The following is a 26,295-nucleotide window of genomic DNA, read 5'->3' as shown; positions in this document are numbered from 1 at the left end:
TTTTTGACCCCGTTGCTAGGCTGCGATCCCGCGATCCCGCCCCTTTTCCAAGAAAGACTTTTGGATTGGTCAGGCATCTACTGCCGTCACGGTCCAACGAGGAAGTGAAAGTACATCAATACGGAGAGAAATAGTTCTTACATAAAAATAATTAAATAACTGTGTAATGCAACACGGCCAGGAGTCTTACACAAAGAGAGGCATGTCTGTAAGTCGTAACACATCTCTTGTTTCATTTCCTAGAGACAACACCGCTATCTCGGTCATGCTGTTGTAATCAACAATAATCGAAGCTAGCGGTTTATAGCTAACGTTTAGAATATTTAGCCAATCAAAGCTAAGGTGGCTGGAGATTACTTGTTTTTAGCACTGTAAGATTTCTCCGCGTCAAGTTAGTAAAGTAAACGAGGTTGCGAAATCTTTCGATCTACTGTGCCACCATTGCCCAGTTGGCTATTTTTGTTTACCGGGAGGCTAATCTCAAAAGATATCTGTAACATTGTTTACGGTTGGTTAGCTAGCTAATAGTAGCGGCAGAAGATTACTTTGCTTATTTTCGAGCCTCTTTGCACTAAACGAAATCGATATCTTAGACGCATAATGTGAAAAGCAGATTGAAAAGCACCTGTTCTAAGTTGTTCTTGCCAAAGGTCTGAGTGTAGCTCAGCCTAAGACTAGACATAAAAAAAGATTGCTTCTACAGCATGTGCAGTCCGGTGACACATCAAAAGGACAATATGTAGCTTAGTTACTGTATATATCGTAGCTTTTCTGTGTGACAATGTTTTCTTTCTCTAACAGTTGTTTTTGATTCGATTTGTATGACCTGTTAAAGATGGATGAAGTGATGGATTCCCAAAAGAGGTAAAGGAGTTAACAGTGCCCAGCAACTTTATCCACAGATTGTTTTGACCTTGCACGATTAGCCTCAAGTATCTGTGCAAAAATCAACGATGGATAATTACAAAAACCTGCTAACAAGGCATTTTCCCCCCATTTTTCTTTTTGTTTTGTTGCAGTTTGACCGCTGAAGTCAAGCCAGAAGATGCAAAGAAAGATGTTCCACTCTCAAACTTAACAGATGGAAAAGATGAATGTGAATCACAAAAGTCTGACACGACAAACGTTTGTTGTGCAGCAGAGAACTTGCATGATGATGATGATGTAGCTTCTCAGAATTTGATGGACTGTGTGTCTGCACTAGATGAATCTCCTCTTGCAGGCAGCGGAAGTAACACGTCTCAAACGCAGTGTTCTAATGGGCAGAAGTCTAAGAGGCCCTCCTCACCAGGTCCCCACCCCGTTAAAACAACCTGTGTCCCTGCACAGTCTCCAAACCCAAAACTCACCCTCTGTGTTGGCAGTCCCAAGAAGGTTGCAGGTACACCCAGCGATGTGGAGATGCTGAGTCCAGACAGTCCGGTCTGTAAACCCACGCTCATCAGCAACTCAGCCGATAATGATTATGATGTCGACGCTAGCGTTGAGACTCAGGTAGTGAAATCCCAGCAGACTGTCAGAGACTCTGATTCTGGAAGTCTGGACAAAGAACCAGTCCAACCTGTTGCCACGGGAACCCAGGATGCTGAGAAAGCAGAGTGCAGTGGCTCATCTGATAAGAGCCTAGAATTAATTGAAAGCCAGTCAGGTGCAAGTTTCCAGAGGTACTTGTTAACATTTTCACCATCTTCCTACCACATTTTGTATTTTATAATCAGTGAATCACCCTTTGTCTTGTATCCTTACCCATTTTTTTTTTTGTTCTGCACAGCGGATTTCATAACATGGACAAAGGTTGGCTGGGGACACCCATAGAGGAGCTGAACAGAATACCCCAGTGTGCCCCCCCTCTGTCTCACCTTAAAGTTGTGCCTAACCACACTGTCACAGTCAGGGTGAGTCAACAGCCATTTGTTCTTTTGTACGCGATGAAGGCAACTGCAGTCATAATTAGAGTGTGCATGCAGATGTGACTGGGCTTTGTGTGGTGGAACTAATCATGCTACTTTAATAAGATAAAATGAGAAAGGGTAAGTGGGAGACAAGAAGGAAAAAAAAAAGAAACACTCTTTAGACACGTACTATGAATATGAAAAATGAAGACAGTGTTGAGCCAAGTGAAGCCATCGTCCATGATCCCCTCAGGGCCTCTTGTCAGTAAAGGTCCTATCAGACTGTCTTCCGCTGCTAGTTCCCACAGGACCACTGTCAGTGCTGGTGTGTGTCTTCAACTTGCTCTTACCATCAACAACCACTGCCACCCAAACAAAACTCGACCCGTCAAATAAACCGCAAGAATGAATTTGGATTTCTAATTGCCGCTTAAATAAAAGCACATCTCAGCGTTACAGACAGGATGGATTAGAGGTGTTTAGTCAGCCGACAAAGGAATGTATTACTTATAAACAAGTGTCAGCCTGTAAACTTACTTTTGCGTTTAGATGACATAACAATCTAATGTCCATGGTCCTATGTCGGTGTCTGTTTTCTTGACAACCATTCATCTGATCTACTTCACACTTGGCAGGTGAATTGCTGGGGAGACAGTCATCTTGTTCTAAATGTTGTTTTCTGTTAACACGACCCTCAGATATGGCATACATTACAGGCAGGCAACTGCACGGTGCTGAATTACTTTTCCCTAACAATAATGTCTCAACACATACCAGCCAGGGACGGCAACCCTCTTCCCCTGAAAGAAACCCTGCTAAAGGGTTCTGGCTACCTGGTATTTCTACAGTCTGTATGTGTGTTTGGCAGCTCCTTCGTGTGCCGCATCTTATTTTAATCTCAACCTATTAAGCCCTATGTAACCCTATCCTAACTCTCAGCTGTCCCAGTCCCACTATTTCTTTTTCACCGCAGTGGTTATGTCAAAGTAAGCAACTAGTGAAGACCACATTACTGTCCAATGTGGAGTTGTTTTGGAGACTTGGTGAAGTAACTGTCAGCTGTCACACTGTTTAGTTCGTCATCGTGGTGGTTATGCCAAAGCAAGTGACTAATAAAAGCTGAGTTTCTGTTTGATGGTTTATCACAGATGGTTCAGTTCGCCAGATCTCTGCTCCTTTGTCTACGTCGGCAACGTGCAGTGCAAACTGGTCAAGCCATCAACCGTCTGAACTTTGTTTGTATAAAGTATTATTATTTATAGTTAGAATAGCCTTTGGGCAAGGCTAAACCTGCGAATTGCTCAGAGATGCACCTATGTCCAAGTAAAACTTCACTCCACCGCACAGTGTTATTTGAGCAAAGAGAATGCAGTTATCTAAAAACAAAACAACAGTAACCTGTAAAGATATCTTGTTTTCCCTGTCTTCTATTTCCCTGATACAGACAGATCTCCTCAGAGAGGGAGAGGTCCCTGTTCCATACCCCACCAAGTTCAAAGACGCATGGGATGATGTGTCAGTGAAAATGCCCTGCTCTGAGAAGAATCTGTTTCCTATGGAGACTGAGGTATACAAGATATAGTCCAGCCTTTCTGTCAAAATGTTTTACCACAAACGTTCTTATGTAGGATCATCGTAGTATAAACAGTCTATTATTTTTCTTATGTCATGTAGGATGGTGGTGGTGTCCAAAGTCGTTGGGAGCTGATCCGCACTGCCTTGCGAGGAGGGTTCAAGAGTTCTCTGGATGTGAAGGTAAGACAGCTTCTTTGGCTGAACCGGACTGAATGTAGGCAATCATACTCGCCAAAACCTATGAGAGCAGCTCATCTCTTCTCCCTCCTATTTATGTTAGCAAACATAAACAGACCTCTGTTCTGTCACCTCCTCCTCTCTAACATTTTGTGTTCAGTAAAGCTGAACATCGTTTAGTTTGGAAATGAGTGACCACAGAAATAGAAATGAGCAAACTTCTTGTCATTGCCACTGGAGAATTTCAGAGGACATATTTAAGGTTCAAATATACAGAAGTTATCCCATAAACGACCACATGGTGGCAGAGTTATGTTTTGTCTTGTACATAACAAGAGGTAATAGCTGTTCTCAATTTTGGTCCATACAAGTTTTTGATAATTTGCTGCCATAGAGTATTATTGAGTTTAATTTTATAATGAATAAATCATAAATAACACTTTTTTTTTTCTCTTCAGGATGCAATACTGAGATATAACACAGCTCATACAAAGAAATGGGACTTCACTGCCCTGAACCTTCTTTGTACTGAGGTAAGCTGTTCAAAATATGAGTGTTGATTTTTATGGGTTTGTCTTGTACGACAGATAAAGCAGAAAGATTAAAACGGTTGCCTTGAAGGCTACTGACAATACTTTAATATTCACTGTCAGAACATATCTCACTTTTACTGGTGTTCTAAACATGAAGCATATCAAATCAAATCCTTTTGATGGGAAACTTGATTTTAAATAGAAAAAAAAAAATACTTTTTTATGTTACAGGTTTTCATAATTGTAATTCAAGAGAAAACGCCTCATGAGTGAAATGCGGCTATCATTTGAATGACTCACAGTTATTGTGCCATTAACATTTATTTTAATAGAGAATGAAGCTAAAACTGAGGAAACTAGAGCTCCTATTGTGAAGGGAATCTTCTTTTCTTTGTTTGGCTGCAAGCCCATCAGTGTGTGTCGTCCCCTCATGGTACCTGAGAGTCTCCCGGGAGCCACATACAGTTAGGACAGATGAGCACAGAGCATAGCAGCAGCAGCTGTTGCAGGTGAACCAAGGGAATGCCTTCCTTTCTTTCTGTCTCCCTCCTCCTCACTTTTTATCCTCTATTCAGACAGTCGGACTGTAATTGCATACCTGTTGTCAGAGAAAATGTTTCCCATGTGAGATGAATATTACCTGTCCCTGTCAGTGTTCGAGAAATTCTGGATTTCCAAGTTAAGTTTTAGTCCTTGCATGTGTTGCCACCTGGATAGTTTCCATAAGTGACTGTATTACCACAAAAAATACTCAAAAAGAGTCTTTGGATAGCTTGATATATGCATTCAGCTTGAAGCCTAATTTTGTTACTACCAGCATTTTTTTTGCTAAATTTGTTTCTGGGTAAGTTAATGTTCTGGATGCAGCCACTAAGAACAAACTCATTCATTCACAATTAAGTTAGAGTACATGATCGCTGTTAAATTCCAGCCCGATTGGTATTTGAAGCTAATATCTTTCACTGCTCATCACCGATTACTCAGCTAAATTCAGACCATTTCTTTTGTCTTTTTTCCTCCTACCTCTCCTAAATAATTTCCCAGAGTAAGGCAGAGAGGTTGGGAGATCAATAACCGCCTAAGCCTTTTTATAGCTTAATCCAATTTAATTAAAAGGACCCATTAAATCTGTAAGGATGCTAAGTAAGGCCAGCAAGAAAGTCGCTCTTCCAGGAACATATTGAATCAGCGACTGTCCACTCACCGCCCTGAGCTCAGTGCCCCCCTCTTTTTTTTTTTCGTTTCTTTGCTGCCAAGGCATTTTTACAAAGGAGGGTGACACTCCAGGAGGACACGTCAAGGTTTAAATGCTACAAGTTGTTAATAAAACCCTGAATTTTATCACAAGTTCATGTGATACCTGATTCATTTAATTCCCATCACTTTGCAGATGCAGGATGAATGAGCATAAAGAATATCATGACTAACCACTTCGATTCGACAACAGCTCCATCCAAAGTTATTCTTCTCTCATGCACAGTCTAATGTAGTGAAGAATGACACTGCATTGTCAACAATTTTGTGATAGTGGGCGACCCAGCAGATTAATAATCCATTGTGTGCAGTGCTTTGTGCTCTCTTGCTGTATTTTGTGGTGAGTTTGAATGCTCACCGCTGTAGTCCTCATCCCAGACCACTTAATTAAATCTGGAGAAACATTTTTTTGTAGCACTGGGGTAATTGTCAAGAGGTACATTGCCCCTGGGTCAGTGATTGACACTCCACTCAATGTGTAACGGCCATGCGGGGAAAAAAAGGAGTTATCCAAATTAGGACTTGTCTGTAAATTGTCTTAGTGTTTCTCCTCTGGTAAATGAAACTGTCACGGTGTCACTTTCTGATGAATGTCTGAGGGCTGCGCAGGAAAACAGTCCAGGAACAAGCGCAGCTGATGTTCCGGTAGTACATAAACAGTCGGCGGCAGCAAAACGCCACACTATTTCTCTCCCATTTTCCGCCTCGTCGCCGGTTGTGTTTCCATCCGATTTTAACACTAAATGCTTCACAAAAACACAATGACAATACTTTTTAAATTACGTTCTGAAATCAAGAGCTGCAAGGGTTGAGCTGCTACGTAAATTCAAATAATTTTTAAAGGCCAGTACGGATGGAAGATCAATGTCTCAATCGATCATTACCTGCTGCAGCGTTAAATCTGGACTGACCTGATGGGACACACTCTGTCATTTTTATTGATGTGAAATGTATAGTTTGTGTATGTAGCCTAACCTTGCGGCCAGCTGCCGTGGCTGTGGAGAGGCTGGGGGATCATCTTTCTGCCCTCACACTGCCGCATCACCAACTACCATCTATTAGTCCCCCAGGAGCGCTTTATGATTCCTGCCAGCTCATTACTTCTGACAGCATTTAGTCAGACCTGCTCTGCAGCCATATAAATGCCCCTGGCCAAATCAGCTGCCAAAGACTTCCTGTTGAAAATCAAGCCACACTGCCACTCTCTCCACAATTGGTCATTTGCATTTGCTCCAGAAGGTCCATTTAATCAGCACAAGCTCCCCTGCTTACCTTGATAGAATAAGGCAAGTGATTGATGACAGTGACATTCGAAGCCAATACGCTCATAAATGATTGCGTTGTAAATCTGGGTGTATGATGGAATAACTGGATGTTTATTTTAGAGGGAATTGCAGATGGATGCTGAGGTAAGCTACAGGCTGAAGTATGGATGCCTCGGCCGGGCCGGGCTCGCTCTCAGATTGATGGCACTTTCTTCTGAAACTGGTTGTGTGTAGTGGGCAGCTCTGCAGCATTTCTGTTTCTTCTTTCAACACTGAAGTGCTGCTATTATTGATATCTAAGGGGGTGGGTGTTCACCTTATATCAACAAGAAACCTCTGCTGCCGTCACTGGAACTTCTTGTTGGATATGAGAAAACACTCCTTAGATATTGGTTACTGCTATATGGGTTATGACCTCGGATCCTACTGTTATTAGACCATTTAAACTTTTTATGAAGCAGCTGGTGTATCCTCATATTTTTCAGCACATCCTCTCTTACAGTCTTAAAAATATAAACAGTACTAAATATTAAAATATTACGCAAATAAATGTGCCAAGCTTTGTTTTCACATTTCAAATCTGTGAGAATTACTTAATTACCTTTTAAATAAATGTACTCATACAAAATAATCTGTTCAACGAATTAACAAGCACATAGCGTATCAGTGGGGACAGACAAAAAGAGGAACATTTTGGAATATCCTGAATTTTGTGATATGACCCACTGCATTACATTTTCATATTAAGCAACATTTTGGTTGAGTAAGTGGTGTCACAAACTGATATGTCACTTCAGGATTTAATCACAGTCACTCAGTCTGCAGGCTCCGAGTAACTGCCTGCTTAAGTAGACAATCAGTTACACAGAGATATCCCAATTAATTTATATGTTGTTTTTTTTCTCTTCTCTCCAGTATCTTGAGCATTGTGAGGTACACCACCTGTTTGATGAAATACTACCTGCCATGGTTGACCTGGTACTCTCCACTCCGCGCCTCTGCACGATGGTAAGGGTTGACTAATATTTGATATGTACAGATCCCGAACCTCTGTTTAAATGGGGTTTGAATTGTGTGAGGAAGCTTCAGTGTGATTTATACCAAAGTGGCATTATGAAATGTCTTCTATTGTACTGCTTTTAACAAGTTAATGTAAGTCTGAAATGTCCCCTAAATGTGTCTTTCAAGTGTGTCTATGTACCCCTGGCTTTATCCCTGTTACGCAAAGAGTGTACATTTAAACAAGGTGCTGTTGCCCACCTCCTTTCTGGAAGAGGGATGTGTCTTTCCAGCCACAGCCATAGATCCCTCAGAGAAAACAAGGCTGGAAAACCAAAATGGCTGTTAATAAAAACGTAGTAGTTCAACAGTAAGCGGCTGAACAAGCTGGGGATTGGGCTGGCTTGTTCTTATGCACACTCTATGATTGATAGACAATAGACAAGAAGTAATGTGTGCCCTTTAAGATATACACTGTAGGAGGAAGTGCGAGCCACATGGAGGTTAGTGAGGAGAGGCAAAGGGTTGGATGGTGGATGTTTCACAACTCATGAATTACAACTTGCAGATAATGAATGCCCCTTCTTGGTCCATATCAAGAAATGCTTCATTAGAAAAGAGGAGTGGGAGAGGAACGGTCCGTGTCATGTCCTGTCATCCATTTCGTTTGGTATGCTTGTGCACTTAAAGAAACTGAAACTTTTTGGCATTCAGTGCTCCAAGCAGAGACTGACTTTGAATTTTATAACTCAAGAAATCATTTTTTGGACTTCTACACCCGGCGGTCCGGGCAGTACGTACTGGTCTGATTTGATATCATTCCCATCAAACCTCAAAGGGCCTCTCCTTTATTCAGATTAAATGGAGCTGATCTATGTCACAGATCTTTTAAATGTCATCTCCATTTGTCCTTGTTTTCATTCCCTCTAATCAATTATGGCAATTCAAAATGTACAAGATTGATATTTTTGTAATCGCGTTATCTATTTCAGAGTCTTCCGTTTAATCGGATAAAGTGAACCCAGCTCCCACTCAGGGCAGGATAGGAAAATCCCTATAGTCCCTGTTGGAGACAGAAACCACTGACAGAAGGATGCCGCGTTTAAACTAAAGGAGGGATTTCCTGCTACACCTCAAAAGAGCGCTATTTGTAGCAGATAGATAATGAAGCTTTCTGACTCTCCACCTTGTTTTGCAGTATTAAGCGTCAAGGCTAATGTTTATGTGTGTGTTATTAGAGCTGGTATTGATCTGCTAACTGGGCAGCCTTGGGAGGCTCTTTAGTCCTAATCAGTGAAGATGGATAGGCCCTGTGTGTCTGACTGAACGAACCTCGGGGAGAGCAAGAAAACCAGGACCTTAATTACTACCACCCATTTACCTAATGGAACTCTTCTTGTCTCCCCTGCTTGCTAGATTGCTAAACTAATTATCTACCCTCATTAGCCCTCCAACCTACACCACAACACCCACATAACCCACTTTTCCGGCACCTGTCTGTGTTTCTCTAATCCCTCGTAGCCTTTATGTCATTGTTTTGACGCCACGCCTTTGCTCTTGTCACTGTTTTGATTGTAGTCTCTTTTTTTTTTTCCCCTCTTTCTCTCTATAGCCGATTCCTCTACTGAAGTCTAGGGTGAACCATTCCCTTACCATGTCTCAGGAGCAAATAGCGTGTCTTCTGGCCAACGCCTTTTTCTGCACATTCCCCCGACGCAACTCCCGCAAGTCAGAATACGGCAATTACCCCGAGATCAACTTCTACAGGTAAAGGCACGCTATACCTGGCGGAAATCTAGAAACACCCAGTACAATAAACAGTGACTCAGTTTAGAGTGGGCTGTATTTTGTAGTTGCCGTTACTTTAAGCAAGAGGCTGTTGCCCTGGTTTATTAACATAATAACGTCAGGTTTTCTCACATTGTTTTTTGAGGATGTTCTGTTCAGTAGCTGTGCACCGGATACATTCAAATATGTACATAGTTTTCCTGATTAACCACAACTATCCTCTACAGTGTGGTGGGACGTAGTTGGTGTCTCTGATTTTAGTAATTCTACCATTTAAAATGAAGTAATTCCATTTCCATCAGGGGGCACTACTGCCTTGAAAACCCAAACAGATGAATTCCTGTGTTTTCATTCAGGTTTTACTCATTGTGTCCAGAACGTTCAGTCAAGAGCTGAAGTTTCCTCTTTAACTTGCTGTGGGCCATAATGTGGTGAATCTGGCCGTTAGACTGAGCCACGGCTTGTCCTTTAATAGTTGTGGTATTACAGTGTGTCCTGTAACGGCACCCGCTCCACGTTTCTGTGTTGTCCTCAGTGTGGGCAGGAGATCAGAGTAGGAGGGCTAAAATGGTGTTCTGTCTTTCTACCTACTCAGAGCCAGTGGTCTGTTAAGAAAGCCCGGGATGGCTAATTGAAACAAATTGCTATGTTGGACAGTTTTAAAGTGGACATTTGAAAGAAAAGGAGGAGATGCAGGTGTATAGACAGAGCTAAACATACAGGTGTGATGGCGTTTGCGCTGTTTCATCTGTCAAACACCAAACTCAGTCGGTGATTTCTTCTGAAGAATAACTCAAAGAATAAATCCATAATTTTCCAAATTCTGCCTTCAAACACTGTCAAAGCTGAAGCAAGTTTTTCTTGCAGATCTGACTACGTACATTTAAATCACTCGTCGTTAATTTTCTCTGGAGCTAATATGAGAGCGTATCTTGCTTTTAGTGTAAAATTTTCCCCGTTGAGTTAAAGTGAAGTGGTAGTGACAAAAATAGTACATTTTGTTCTAACTATAACTCTGAGAGAAAGTCCCTTAACCCGACTGCTGCAGCCTGATATTAGCGTCAGATAAATTGTGGAATTCATTAAAACAATGAAACTGTCCCCATCAGTCACACTGAAATGGCCTTCCAATACTTTCACTGAAACTGTTAAGAATGAATAATGACAAATATAAACAGGGGAGAATATGACAGCAGGCAAAACAAACTATACCAGTGTTCAGATGGGAAACTTGCTGCATGGTGACGGCTAACTGGGTCTGATGGGAGACTTTTCCCCCCTGTTAGCTGGTAATGACTGGAAGGTTGCAAAGTTGTTTATGGATGAGGTGATGCTGACAGCGTAACAGAGTTAAAGTGAGATTTTGTTACCAGCTTTATTACTGTATTTTTGGACAGTCAGTTCCTCAGTGTATCCTGGACATTGTCCAGATATCACCTCAACTCAATTTTCCCCAATTTCCTTGAGGCACCTTTCCTCATTAGTGACATTCGTAATAACTTCCCATCATTACATGACATATTGGAGATGATGTTTTGATAATACCTTATTATAATTGTGAGTATACTCTATGCAGAACAGGACGATTTTAGCGCTGTATAATAGGCCTTCTTTATGGGCCATCACAGTTTTCTATAGTGTTATTAGGCATATGTTCTCACTTGGGCTTTTTAGCATTACTATTTTATAAATCCCAGGGTCCAATTGATAATCTGTGATTTGGTCTAGGTACCCCGCCTCCCTCATTTTATCTAAAGCTTAATTTGTTTGTCATCTCTATGAGTGCTGTAATAATGTAAGCATTGATTCAGATTGCAAAGTTGGCCGTTTCAGAACCACTTTGGCCTGCCTTTACATCAGCATTGCTGCCTGTAGCGAAATACTGGAAAGAGCAAGAGGGGGGTAGGTCTTGGTGTTTCTGAGGAGATGAGACAAGACAACCACTGCAGTCTAAAATGGGCCCTGGATCGTTACTGGCCCTCCCTTTCCCTCTGTAATTGAAGGAGTGTCCGTCACTTTGCTTATCGGCTACAGTAGCGCTGTGTCTTGGACAAGCAGAGTAGCGGGCAATCTGCTGATTGCTGTTTTGGCAGAACTGTCAAGGTTAAGTGATGGATAGATTCAAGGGGGAGGACAGAAGGCAAGAGTCTCTCGAGCTTCCGTTTTCCTTCGTTTGAGAAGAAAATGACACAGGGAACTAATTTAACAGTTTGGTCAACAATATAAGCTCATTACTGAGGAATAAATCCTCTCTTTTTCACAATGAGATGTCCTCATTTGCAAGAGAATTGTTAACCTGTCAGAGACGGTGTCTCTGTGTTCACCTTGTTCAGTAAATAAGCTTACGGTGGATGAGAACCAACTAATTAATGTGACTATCCTCAAATGAAAATTGCTGCAATATATTTTGTACCTAAATCCTTCAAAAATAGTTTCTCTTCTTTCTTCAGTCATTGTGGCTATTCTTGCAATATCAGCATGATCCACTTACACTATCTCATAGGTGTGTTGTCCTCCAGGATGCTTTACACCAAAATCACAATGACTAAGGAAATGAGTGGGGTGGTCTTTGGGGGATTGCAGTGCATAAATAAGGCACTGTGTCTGGAACCCATTTGACATGCAGAAATTATCTGTATCTGCTACTATTATCTCTTTGCCCCCTGAATGGATTTTAGTGCATTACATTTTCCTTTCTATGTTCTATTTCTTTTGATTTCTTTTCTGGTAGAAAGCAGCGGGAGAAAAAGATGAAGCTGAACTCTGATTAGTCATCAGCTTAGGTCGCTTTTAATGGAGGAAGGGTACCAGTATGGGATGATTTAAGATGTCCATCCAGTGCTCTCTTCTCATCCTTCCATCCTAGTTTTCATAGTAACTCTGAAGAGCTGAGACAGAGCCTCAGGCACTGCTGTTGTATTCAGCATGTACAGTAGGTACATGGCAGACCATCCCACATTGAAAGGCTGACCTCCCTCATGTTACTGTGGCATGGTTGTGCAGTGAGCTATAGATAATGACAGAGTGAAACATTAATGCTACTCTGCAAAACAGTAACTCACAATTGTATTTGTTGACAAAAATATAATTTCAGTAAAATATCCAGATGAATCGTCTTCAATCAGAGATTTTTTACAAACCTTCACATTTACTGTTGAATGTTAAAATTGCTCCTGGGAACTTGAGCTTTTATTTGCCTCCTGTTTCAGATTGTTTGAAGGTGCTTCACCAAGAAAAATTGAGAAATTGAAAACGCTGCTGTGCTACTTCAGGAGAATTACACAGACTAGTAAGTACTAAAAATATCCCACATTATTTTGCAGCAGTTGTTTCTCTTTCTTTCTCCCTGTTTTTTAGTTCAATTGTTTAATGCTTTTTCTTTTTTGTGTTTAAGGGCCCAAAGGTCTCGTTACATTCACAAGACAAGTACTTAGCTATCCTCCAAACTGGGAAAGGTAATAATCAGTGTTCTTTCTTTTCATACATTTAATGATTTAATAACCTCTGTTTAGAAATTCGTGATACGTGATGGGCCAAATACATTCATGTTGTCTGACTGGAGTCATCATCTGCACTATGGGAGGGAATTTTAGAAGGCGTGAGTCTAAATGGTTTCAAATACAGATGAATTCTTTCCACCATGTCCCATTAAGGACTGAGACTCATTTGTTGGCACAGATAAAACTTCAGTCACAAAGAAAAACTCTTTGGGACAATGGACTAAAGCCTCAATAATCATGACAGAAAAATTGTGGGGGTATCCCAGAAGATGTACAGATCATACCCAAGGCAACTGAGGTAGTTGGTGCAGTTGGTTAAGTGCCTTTATTTTGGGTAATATTTAATGTTTATTCAAGTCAACCTGGGACTGGAATCAGTTCATGGCATGAAAAGAAAATTGATTTATTTAAGAAACTTCCAAAAAGGACACAACACTGAAAACTGATTATTTTCAGCCTCTTAATTACTATGGCTATATACAGTGCACAATTAGCGAAGGCCCTGTTTTAGAAGCTGAACTTGTTTCAGGGTGGGAATTTATTGCAGTTGAGTCTATTAATAATAAAATCATCATCCATCTTTTTTTGTTAAGCTCCCAGACTCAGCTGACGCGCCTACATATCACTTGTGAAGGGACAATTGAGAAGGATGGATACGGGATGCTGCAGGTGGGAATTCCTTTACTGTTTTACATATACATGTGACTTGATAATAGTCAGCTTTTTGTAACAGTGGCACCACAGTTTTGTAACGTGACATTCCTTAACCCAACAAACTGGATCATCACCAATTCAAGAAGAGACTATCTTCAGCTCAAAATTGTTTGTATAATTTTTTATGCATATCTGTGTGTCACCGGCTCTCTGTCTGCATAGATTCACCCCATCTCCCTATCCACTTCACTGTTCCTTGGTGCTTGGTGCTTTTTGCTGTGGTTGACAGCTGATGTATACACATGAGTAGCTCAGAGTGGCAAGGGTGGAGAAGAGGGCCCTGGGGTGGGGGGATGAAGGAAAAGGAGGTTCATGGAAAATAAGAGGATGAGGGTGAGCCATCTCACTGGGGTGACCCAGTGGGCCAGGAGTCCTGCATGTGGATTGATGGCTACCTCAGCAGGCTGATCACAGAGTGTGTGTTGAGTTTCGATAGGGCAGGGTGGGCTGTCATCTTGTCAGGAGGTGAGATTGAAGAGTGGAGGGGGTGAGGTTAGGGCTAAACCAGTGAAGAAGTCGAGGAATTGAGCGACTGGTTAGAAAACATACACACGTGCACATAGAAACGCTCTCACTGTCACACAGGTTGACGTAGCTCTGGGCCACTGAGCAGAACCTTCACCCCTGACAGTCTGTTTAAATATCAGCATTGTGATTGAATGTGTTCTTCTTTTATCCCTGCCACAAAAATAAGGAGTGGGCTCACGTGGCATAAAGATCCAGTAGCACATCAGAATATTTCTTGTAGTGAAACAAGTGTCCCACAAACTGCTGTAGTTCTTCAGTGATCTCGTCTTAATCCATTTTGTTTAAAATTTCATGGCAGTCCATCCAATAATAGAAACATGTCACTCATCTGGCACACACGTCACAGGATATATGAGAAGTTTATTTGGATTAATTGTCCTGAGCCGCAAATGGCTGTACAAGTACATGTCAACAAGATCTTGTACAAATTAAGTGCCATCCATCCATAGTGAATGATGATACGTTTCGTGGGACAGGTGAAAACTCTGGCCTCCTGTTGGAGAGGTAAAGGTTTACCTAAATTGGTAAGATTTAGCCTCATTGGATCATGATTACTGATATGTAATAAAGACAATTTATTCAGGACCAAAGTAATATTCCTTCTCATAGATCCCAAAGGGATCAATAAAGTCGTCTATCTATCTATCTATCTATCTATTAACGTTAGCAAGGCACCAAGCCACGGCACTAGCTCAGAATGCATGAAATTTCGTTTGTACCATTGCTAACCACTTAAGTTTTTTTTTTTATATATATATATATAAGACATATGTATGTGATTATGAGGTCAGTCAGTTGCATCTGGGATATTGGTGTTACATTTCCACTGAAGGCTGGTCTATGAGATATTTGCCTCTAGCATATAGCACGGTGTGAGTTTGATTTCGGTGGAGATGTTCAGTAATTAGGTGTTTTGCCCTTGAAACCTTCGTTGTTGGTTTCTCTGTGTCAGACTCAAAATGATAATTGCTCTGAATAAATAATATACCCACTCTTTGTTTAAAAAGATAGTAGGATCCTTTATTTTCTCCCTGTGGACTAAACACTGAAAGGCCTTACAGGGAATACCAACACTATTTACTCTACCCTACATACATATATAAAACAGAGGACTGCATATAATAATGCTGATTTTGCATTACTTTCTCATTATCCTGAGACATCCTTTTGTGTTTAGTGACCACAGTGGATGACAGGTAATGACACAATAATAGTTAGGCAAAGTATAGTCACAGGACTATATGCTGTGTATTAGGACTGGGAATCAACAGAGGGACTCGAATAACATAAATTAGAGCATAATTCTTTTCAGTATAATGATTTTGCCATTATGGTCAACTATTCCATTCCTTTCCCTTTATTTCACTAGGTGGACTTTGCAAACAGGCTTGTAGGTGGTGGAGTCACAGGTCATGGTCTGGTCCAGGAAGAAATCAGGTTCCTCATCAACCCTGAACTCATCGTCTCTCGCCTCTTCACTGAAGCTCTTGAACACAATGAGTGCCTCATCATCACAGGTATGTGAACAAACACGCCCTTAAAAGAGAGTTGAAGCCGAGGCTTGAGATTTCAGAGTAGTCAAATTCTGACATTAGACATCTAATAAATGATGTCCCCATGTGGAAACAGGATAGTAGGACATGTTATTTATAGGTTTCCACTCAGACTTTCCGTGACATAGTGCGGAGAATAGAGTAATAAAGGAGCACGCAGGCCGTGTGCAGTTGCTGCCATGGTATATTTATTTGCTGTTGCTGTAATTCACCAATTAGCATTTTGTGGATCAGTAATTTGAAACTATGTATTTTGACTTTAGAGAGTGTCTAGCTCTGTCAAGCCGCCCTTTTCCCATACGTAAGCATTAGACGCAAACAAATGATGTGACCACACTTCTCTAATGGTAATGTGACTTTGTGCCAACATATTTAGCTTAATAATTGCTCTGTATTTTCTTTCCTCTTTCTTCCAATAGAAAGTACATACATCTGTGTATCTCACATACCTTTGTAGTACATTTAACGCTTTTTCATTTCTGACTTATATTCTCTTTGACCGATTCTCCATTGACCGTTGCTTTTATTGGGCGCCCATTCATTTTTTCCCCTCCTTTTAGTCTGCAGGTAAATCCATTGCATTGATTTAGTTTGAACTGCCCAGTTATCCTTCATTTCCCCCACGCAGAATTGCTCTATTTTTCAACCTCCAACTCAATGTTACGGTTGGCCTAAATGTTCTGCCCTCTCTCTTGCCTCCCTCCTGTTATCCTGGCCTTCCTTCCCTTTTCCCTGCCGCACAGCTCGCCCACCACTGGTTACCAGTTAGACACAAATATAGGTTAAGATTATGCAGGCACGTTCTTAAAACTGGTTGCCTCAATATGGTCTATAACAAGGTAGAGATAAGAGAGGATATAATATACACCTGCATTATTTCATTCATTCAATACATGCATGTTTTTTCAAGTTATGCTTCTTTGTTTTATTTTTTTGTTTATTACTCAGTTGACTTATGCTCACATCATGGTTATTCTGAGGTAAACCAACTCATTACCAACGACTTCTCCTGTTTTGGTGCATTTTCTTCAGTGGGACATATAATGATCAGTCCTAGGTTATGCTCCCTAACTGGTATACCCACAAACAGCTGTGGAGACCATGTATGCGTAGTTTTACTTATTATACTTCTTTGTATTCTGCTCAGAGGACACATGCAGACTTGGTGCCCTTGTAGTGTAGTCGCCACACGTCACAAGAGATCGGAGGACACGGATTTCCGCACAGAGTCTCGCATACACTTTGATGATAAAACTTACGTCACTCTGACCCTTTATCCTGTTTGATTCGTGCATCTTGTTCACATGAGGACGGCATTCACTATATTAGCTGCATTTGGACAGAAACTCCGGCAACGGCTGCACTTTATTGATCCTGTTGGTGGAGTCTTTGAACCTGCATCCAACAGCTAAGTTGCATACACACATGCACAACTTGAACTCCGATGTACACCATCATTTCAGCCTTTGCTTGTTGCTTGGGGGCGAACAGCAGAGCTTAGAAAACAACTGGCCAGTGTGGCGTTAGAACCTCTGACCCGCACTGATCATGCCTCTGAATGGACAAACACAATGTAAAAATCGACTTGTGCCTCTGCACTCCAAGCGTTGTCTGTTTTGTGCGGTGTGGCGCCATGTTGTCTCCTCTGAAATGGCCGTCTCTTCCAAGTGACCTTCAGTGGTTAGTCATCATCCCCCTCCTTGCCTCCTATCATTCTGCCTCCCTCCCTCATCCCTCCTCCTCCTCTCCACTTAACTTTATTACATTTGGACAGAAAGGAATTTATAGCCCAACTAAGGTCATTGCTCCACTAATGGAATGGACCAGTTACGCCATAGATTCATTAAAAACCTTCAGAATATTCCTTGCACGCATGCAGTGTTTCCTCTTAAAGTCCTGTCTCTGTTTCTAGACTCTTTAAATCTGTCTTTTTTTTCTCCTCAGCCAAGTTAATTGTATATTTTTCTTTAGATGTGTCCCAAGATAAGTTTTCAAGTGCATTTAGAACTTAAACATAACATCAATCATAAAATGCGACCAAGTCTGATTGTTCAAAGGTGCTTTCATATCGGGAAATCCGCAATGTAATCTAGTGATGCCGTCGTGGGCGGTTGCCAGACTGAATAGGTTCAAGTTGAAGGAGGAGGACGAGGACAATTCTCTCGGACTAAACCACATGAGTTCCCTGTTCTTTGACGTTAGGCGTCGCTAGCGTTGTAGAAAATATTCACAAGATATTTAAAATACAATAAATATACAAACTCTACATATAAATATTTCCCTTGTTGGTCTGTGTCCTTGCTTTTGAGCTCAAGTCATTCTACGTCAGAGAAATACACAAAAAAATTAGACATGCTTGTGCTTGAAATAATAAGAAAACAGCAAATTTTGTTTTATTATGGCTAGATAAAGACATTTACTTTAGCACTGCTTTCGAAATATACAGCTAAAGTCTTTTCCGCTCTGCTCTTATCAAGGTTACAGTACATACAGTAGAACCTCAAACCTTTATGTTAAACACATGTTTAACTTCTGTTCTCCAGTGAAGTGCTGTGCATGCGCCTCGTGCCTAATGCATAATTATGGAACCTTTAATAGGCCTCATTCCCTAATGGAGCGTAGCTGTATTGGTAATGACAAATGATGACATTTCATAAGCTCTAACCCTGAACACATATCAGAACAAACAAGCAAAGAAAAACGTTTTGCACATGAGACCAAGGTTAGCGCCTTCTATTCTGACATTTTCTTCCTAAAGCTTTTAATTTCAAACCCTAAAGCAGATTCGTTATTAAATCAGCTGGCGTTATTTGTGCCAATCCAATACAAGCTGATACTGTGTACTCACTTTAGGAGCATAGAAGGCACTAAATTTGATTGAAGAAATAAGGCGCTGAAACAGATTTAGGCCCAATGTGTGCTCTGACTGCTGAACACTGAATAATGTCATTTTTTTCCTTGGCGACGTCCTTCTTGTTCTGCAGGAACTGAACAGTACAGTAAATATTCAGGCTATGCTGAGAGTTACAAATGGAAGGACAGCTACAAAGATGAGACACCCAGGTATTTTCGGGAATTTTGCTCATAATTTAAAACAAAAATCTTACATTCTGAGAGAAGAAAATGGTGGAAAGGTGGTTTTTATTGTTTTTTTTTTTCTCATTTGCAGAGACGACTGGCAGAGGAGATGTACGGAGATCGTGGCCATGGATGCTCTTAGATACAGGCACTTCCTTGAGCAGTTTCTCCCCGAGAAGATGACCAGAGACCTCAACAAGGTGAGGGACAATAGATGTGTCCATGTGAAAGGAAGCAAGACGTCTATTCATCTTTTAGAATATGTATTGTTATCAGTAGATGGTAATGTTGCACATGACAGATTCTGTAGTGTTTTGATAAACCTCATGATCTTTGACATAGTCAGTTACCGCTCGGAGAGTGAAGGCTCAGTGATCTGTAACACATTGACTTTAGCTAAGGGCTACCATATCTGGCCATACGACAATACATCAATAGTTTATAGTGGTCACCAGAGTTTTCCAACAACCTTAAAACCCAGAGAAATTTGTAACATCCTGGAAGCAAGAACATCCCCCACCCACAAAATATTAGTGTTGGAGCCTCAGTCTGAAGTCACTCCATTTGGAATTTATGAGTGAAGATCAGCCTGACCAATCAAATGGTTTTAGCAGGTTTTATGTGGTGATAGACAGCAACATACTCATACATGTCATCCTGACACTGTTGAGTTCATTTTGTTTACAACAAACCGGTTGCCGCTTGAGAGCCGATATATTTAGAATCCACTGTCGCATCTGTTGGAAAAGATAATGACAGCATAATAACTTTAAAGACCAAATAGATAAGAGCAATTAAGGCGTTTCTCGCTCAGCAAACATGACATCATTTGTTAGGTGAGAGGTAATTCTTTTCTCTGAAAGTGAAATCCAAATGGTGTGGCCAGACTCAAATTCTGATAAGAACTTGGTCTAATTCGGATCAAAAGTGAATTCTAGGATTCTAGGACAGCTAATATGTAGAGTAATGTCTTGATGGTACAACAATGTTCTACACACTCAGGTTATTTCTCTTGATAATGGCTCCGGGCTGTTATCAGGATCTGCCTGAGGTTTACGCTCACTGTTATTTCATTTTGATATATTCGAAGAGATCATAGAAATGTTAAACAATAAAGTTTCTGTTGTGTGTTCTTCTTCGCCCACCTTTTCTTCCTCCAACTCCCTGTGCGTTCATCCCAGGCATACTGCGGATTCTATCGAAATAACGCCAACAGCAAGCACCTCTCTGCGGTAGCCACAGGCAACTGGGGCTGTGGAGCTTTTGGTGGAGACACGCGGCTCAAAGGTATCACTGGCTGAATTAGAATTATGTGTCCTAGGAAAGAAAAAGACTCTGTATGGCAACAAGTATTAAGAACTGTTTTCAAACATGAAGGTCACAGATGCATTACAAATTTTTAATTTTGAATTCTCAAGTAGCAGCTAAACATCAGTAGCCAAGACAGGATCAGCCTTTCAACTGTACGCCTTGTCTTAGTCGCTGAAGCTCCTACTTGACGACATGCAGCACACATGCAGTTGTAGAGCACAGTCACAGCTGCTGGTCTCTGTCAAGCCCCTCTAGTCAATTAGTAGCTCTCCCAGGGTGTCACTCACCCATCCCATCCCTTCCTTTATTGATCAGCTCACACACATTTATGTTTTCCATTAAAAGCCCGATTGATTATAGGGAAGGGACACCATAAATCCTGGCTGATGCAGGTCTCTGTGGGCTTACACGGCATCACTCTTCATAAGCAGGGGCCCCTTACTGTCCCCTTGAATGCCTCAGGCTACATATTTATGCCAGTTTTGTTTCTGGTCAGTGTTATACGCACGCTCATTACTTTTAATTAGTTGTCATACTACTAAAGGAGCATCTGCTGCTTCAGTTCATGGAGACTGTGCTGTGCTAAAAAAAAAAAAAAGAAAAAAGAAAACATCCACATATCTGACCTGTATTCCTAATGCAAATGAATGTTCTGGGATTAGAGTAATATGGTTATGTTTGTATACAGTTAGATTTAAAACTGAAGCTGTTAATTTCCTCTGCAGCGCGCTATGAATAGATCCACTGGACTTTACCAAGTCCCATGAGGATGATATTAGCTTCCGGGAGCCCGCCCATTAGCCCTTGGAATTAGCATAGCTGGTATTTTTAGAAGGCAATAACTGTATTTTACAAGCAAGTGCCGGAGCTGACTTGAGATGTGGTAGTTACATAAGACTAAGCTGTTATGTTGTTGTAAAGATTACAGACCGTTTGCGAATGATGGTTTGTTTTGCGTGTTCATTAATCTGAAAACTATAACCATTCTGTTAAATATTTAAAAGCCTTAAGACCTCATTTGCAAGGGCCCAAAGATTGAGTGCTGTTGTGAGGCTGTTCTACCCGTGGTGGATTATTTACTCTTCTGATACAAATTGCCCCTGTCACTTATGTTCCTTTCTGCCCGAAGCCATGCCTTATCTGGCTTATCGACCAATTACTTAGCTCCCTATGCTTTTCAGTAGTCAATTAGACCTTCATAAGTTCATCCTGAAACTAATGCTGGTAATACAATGTAATATCCTTTCCTGACTTTCTACTTTGCATTTCCAGCGCTGATTCAGTTCATGGCAGCAGCAGAGGCTGGCAGAGACGTGGCGTACTTCACATTTGGAGATGCTCAGCTTATGAGGGATGTTCACCAAATGCACACTTTTCTCACAGATAGAGAAGTCACTGTCGGTAAGATTCTCACACAAATCTAAATATTTAAAGTATTTAAAGTAAAGTCAGGCTGCAGTCACACAATTATTACAGTTCAGGGTTTCCCATACAATTTTAATACTATGGCGGATTTACTCCGTCATGGTCTCAAAACGAATTGGAAATATTTGTGCATGTCTCAAACAACGTTGTGCTCGCGTTGTTTTTCCTATTGCTCGCGAAAGCATCTGTCCTTCCCCTCCCCAAAGCCGCCTCCACCCAGGCGCTCCACACACACAAACCGGCCGCTCACCTGCTCTCTTCTGAATTTATCTCACGGAGAAAACGGCACGGTCAGCTCACGCAGCACGTGAAGCTATTTGTGTTGTTCACTGATACAAAATGTACATTACCGCCACTTTTTAAGAGGAAAGGACTCCAGACGTAACGTGAACGTAATGTAGCTTAACTTTATAAGTGCTAGCTAGCATAGGTAGATTGGAAGTCAACTGTTTACCATAAATTAAATTTATTTGCAGATACTTCATTTAATCTTACATGCAGTTGTCCATAGAATGCCACGTCTCAACACCGTATGTTTAGAATTCCTATAGATGAACTGATAAACTGCACAGGCCGCTGCTGTTTGTTGCTAAATCCAATATTTGCGTTATTACAGTCATTTAAAGACGGACTGATACAAAACGGACGCTCTTATGTGTAGACATTGTATATACTGTATAAATTGTTTTTAATAGTTGGGATAGCATCATAATTATGGGCTTTTATTAAGACAGTACAATTCCACCCCCAACCAATAAAAACGACGCTAGAGTCTCGTGAAATTTTGTGGGAAACACTGCAGTTATTATCTTGTCAGGCAGATTACATAATGAATGGGTTGATGATATCAGATATCAGCTACTGTTAGAACTGTGGAGCTCTAGAGGGTTGTTCAGCGCAAGGAGGTTGTCCTTGTTGGCGTCATTACTGAGATACTATGCATAAATAACAGAATGCAGGCCCCGTGCATGTTAAGTTATTCCACCTTATGGGCCATCTCTTTTCCTCAGCCCATCCATTTAGCCTGAGCCGCAGAGTGGATTACTGCCTGGACTGACCCCAGCCTCTCCCCTCCCCCTCTTTTCATTTTTCTTCTGCTGACATTTATTGAAGCCTTTCAGAGAAATTCCCCTCTAGCCATCCATTTCCTAAAGTGGAGCTATGGAGGAAAAAGAAAAGCTTATGGCATCTGTGCACGTGAATGTGCACTTGATTTATAAATGAGCCCAAACACGATTTCATTTTTCTTTTTTTTCTGCTGTGGTTTCAGTCTCTCTCTTGTTCTTTGAGTCTCAACCCATTTGTACATTTTGTCTGTTTCTCTAAAATCCTGTTTGTCCTCCCTCCATATTTCTTCCTTCCCTTGACCCTTCCACCACCCCCTCTCTCCACCTTCCCTCCTCTTTTTGACCATCCCAGGGCAGCTGTACAGCCTTCTGAACCAGTACTTCAATGTGGTGTGCAAGAATTGCCACACCACTCGACCCGACATCCGTCTCTACGATTTCATCTACGAGGAAGTCTCTTCCACCGCAACCGCCGACACCTCCGACTCCGCTAAGGATTCTGAGATGAGGTCTTTGACGTTAGACTCTCAGTAACGGGGAGAACTGTAACTTAGCCTCCTTTCCTCTGTCTCTAAAAGAGACTCCAGGTTCAGAAACTTCAGTGTTCTCTCAGTCTTGTTGTTACAATCACTTTTTTTCTCACACACAGGCCCTTTAAGTTTGTGGTCCCAGCACACAAACTACCAAAACACAGTTTTGCCTTTCTCGCTGGTGGTATTATAGGAGCCTCGTAGGACGTCACCAAATGTGGTGAAATGTTTCAGAGACTTATAGCAATAGTAAATCCTGGTTGCTGTTAGGCCTTTCTTTAGAGTAAATGTAAAGGTGAATAGTCATTTCTTTTCTTTTTTTGTTTTTTTAAGTCACTACTTTCAAATATGGCCAAATATTCATCATATGCATGGTTGTGTGCACTTTTCACTTCACTATTGATAATCCAGGACATGATAATCCTCTCTGGTTATCTTGTCTTATATTGTGTTTTCCCTCTTCTTTGGATGAGTTGTCTTCTCTATTTACCATTCCCAGGCTGTGGTGAGGTTCCTGAATGCAGAGAGATGATGAGATGCCATAACTGTAGTCTATGCATGGGTAACATTTATTTATCAAATATTCTACAAATATATGCTGCTCTTTTATATCCTCTATGATGTTGAAGTTCAACATACATATTTGTCCTTAAGACTTATTTTAATATGGGTCAAAACGCTCAGAAACAGTCACTACTATGAGGATCATCTCAAACAGTTTTGTGGAGTTTATGGTCGCTGTGACCGTAGACCATTTATTCTGTTCCAAACTACTTCATCGTTTCAAATGTATTTGCCGTTAAGCACAGTATTAATACTGTACAAATAAAAGGGGGCAGCAGGTGAAGAAAGAATTGCATGAAAATTTATTTTTGTCAGTGTTTTTAATCAAGATTTATTTTGGGGATGCAGTTCGGTTTTTTTATTATTTACTGTGATTTCTGGTTGCCAGAGTGGGGTCTATTTAACGATGAGTTCATGAATAGATTAAAAGCTGTAAATGTACTGCATAGTACTGTACTGTAGGTTTTTACGTTGTACTATTTTATTATTATTTCATAATTAAAGTAAATCCTGTTGAAACTGTATTTCTGTGCTCAAATCTATATTTCATAGGGTCAGCACAGTACAAGAGAAGTCATTTGGGGTTTAGATTGCATAGTCTCCAAAGTATTTTAACATGAACCACGAATTATTTCAAGAAGCCATTCTGCAATATCCTCGCTGTGTAGTTTCTTTGCGTCACGGAAATTTAATTATTCATAGATCATCAAAAAATAACAGATTTTACTGCACTCTCTTGCTTCCATCGGAGAGACCTGATTCTGTTTAATGTATGTGTTTGTAAAGGCAGCAAATTTGTCACTTAATTTCACGAAATCATACATTATTTAATCATTCGAAATGTGATTGATTTCTGCGATAGCACGTGTACCCGGGGCTTTCAGAAAAAATTTAATTCCACCGTCAAGCATGCCTTATTAGATGAATTAGGGTTTCTAAATAACCTCATGACGTGGAGTTCCATAAATGGTGTGTAGGCTTGGGTGAGGGTAATTGGATTACACATTATCTGCTTCTCCCGCTCTTTGTACTGAGCCCTGCATTGACCAAATGAGCTGTGGGCTCGTGTACAAAGTCAATTTGGTTTGGCAGACCTAACTGTTGATGTCTGCTCCGAGCCTGGGTTACCTGGACGTGAACTGTATTTTGGTGACTGGTGCCTATAATGGATTCAATCAAAGATTTGTTTTGACGCTGAACACTGACAGAAGGTGCCAGTCAAATCCTACAAATGAATTGTTCACAACGCTGATGACGCACTCGGACTGTTTTTTTTTTTTTCATTTCCCAATACTAAAAAAATACATATAAAGAAATGTTTCAGATTCTCAGCAGCTGGTCTGGGTTTGTCCCGCGTGGTGATGTGATTATTCTAAACAGGATGTTATTCAACATCAAGCCTGTAATGTTACCCAGCCGTGCAGGTCTTTTCATCGATGAACATTATTAATAAAATGCCAGAAAGCAACTGGTCTTTACTCCATCACTGTCAGGCGGCGAAGTCACTACAACAAAATGGCATTTCAGTTCATAATTGCCTGACCCTGCGTTCTCCAGGTCAGCCGGAGAGCAGCCGCAGACACAAATGCTGTGCAAATGCAAATAATGAAAAACCTTTTATTTTTCCGAGAATGTCGAGCCTTGTTGTTGTCTGAAGCAGTGTAACAGAACAATGAATATATATATTTGGACATTTTTTCTTGCGTGGGAGGTTTAAAGGAGACACTGCACCCCATTCAAGTTTGTTAACCCGATTACAAAAACAAATTGTTCCTGTAATTAGTGATGTTCTATTATCTACTCTGTTATTTCTGGTAGATCCTCTTGCTCGCTCCACTCTCCTCCCTTCCAAGTGGCGCGTTTGTCCTGATTGATAACACTGTTCCTTCCGTGCCAGCAAGTATGACTGATGAACATCTAGATGAGGAGGAGAGCAGGGTTGTGGAGGAGGAGGAGGGGGGGGGGAGGAAGGAGGCTTGAAGGAGGGCGGGCCAATTATCTTATTGTTTAACCCACTCAAGGTAGAAGGCCATCAATCTGAAACCACTTGCTCAAATGACTCATGTTCAGCCTTTATAAAAGTTTAATTGCCTTATGTAATTAACAGTGAAGGCGAAGACATATGTGTGATGTATCTTAGAGGGGGAAAACGACCCGTCTGCTTGGCAAGTGTTGCCCCTGCCTGAACTAAGAGGATTAAAGTGAGTAAACTGATTATAACATAAATGCTGCAAATAAGTGAAATCTGATGTGTGCATTGGCGTCACTTAATCATACATATTTGTTTGTCCCTGAGCAGATGTGTTGCTAGACGGTTACCTCGGATGCAACGGCACCTCTGGGTGCACCATGCTGCCTGCTGCCTCCGCAGAGGAAACGCCACCTGACGCACGGGAGCAGGAGGAAGGAGGGGGGGGGGGGGGGGGCGTGTCAAGCAAGCCGCGACTCCGCTTGGATCTGTGTCACCTTCACTGGTACCTGTCCTGCTCGGGCCAAAACAGCGATGCAGACCAAGGTAAATGTCATTTACAGAAGCAAATAA

At 41.2% G+C, this 26,295-nt stretch overlaps 1 protein-coding gene across 2 annotated transcripts; it reads left to right on the top strand.

Moving 5' to 3' along the window:
* Nucleotides 1–89: 89 nt before the first annotated feature.
* Nucleotides 90–25,236, top strand: parga (poly (ADP-ribose) glycohydrolase a). 2 transcript variants are annotated; one of them, XM_084561966.1, is made up of 18 exons: nt 90–208; nt 836–864; nt 1,020–1,664; nt 1,772–1,895; nt 3,337–3,459; nt 3,567–3,647; nt 4,103–4,177; nt 7,612–7,704; nt 9,308–9,462; nt 12,693–12,772; nt 12,878–12,938; nt 13,577–13,652; nt 15,595–15,742; nt 18,763–18,841; nt 18,948–19,056; nt 20,038–20,143; nt 21,440–21,568; nt 23,012–25,236. In XM_084561966.1, exons 1-18 carry the CDS (start codon nt 167–169, stop codon nt 23,191–23,193), a joined length of 2,337 nt encoding a protein of 778 aa, XP_084418092.1. In that variant the 5' UTR covers nt 90–166; the 3' UTR covers nt 23,194–25,236. The 2 variants fall into 2 exon arrangements, with proteins under 2 accessions (XP_084418092.1, XP_084418093.1); XM_084561967.1 differs by having other exon boundaries at nt 92–208; nt 802–864.
* Nucleotides 25,237–26,295: the final 1,059 nt, after the last annotated feature.

This window comes from Chelon labrosus, assembly GCF_963514085.1.
Source record: "Chelon labrosus genome assembly, chromosome: 15".
NCBI lineage: Eukaryota > Metazoa > Chordata > Actinopteri > Mugiliformes > Mugilidae > Chelon > Chelon labrosus.
Note: the sequence above shows the minus strand (reverse complement) of the source record. Positions and strands in the feature narration are given on the sequence as shown.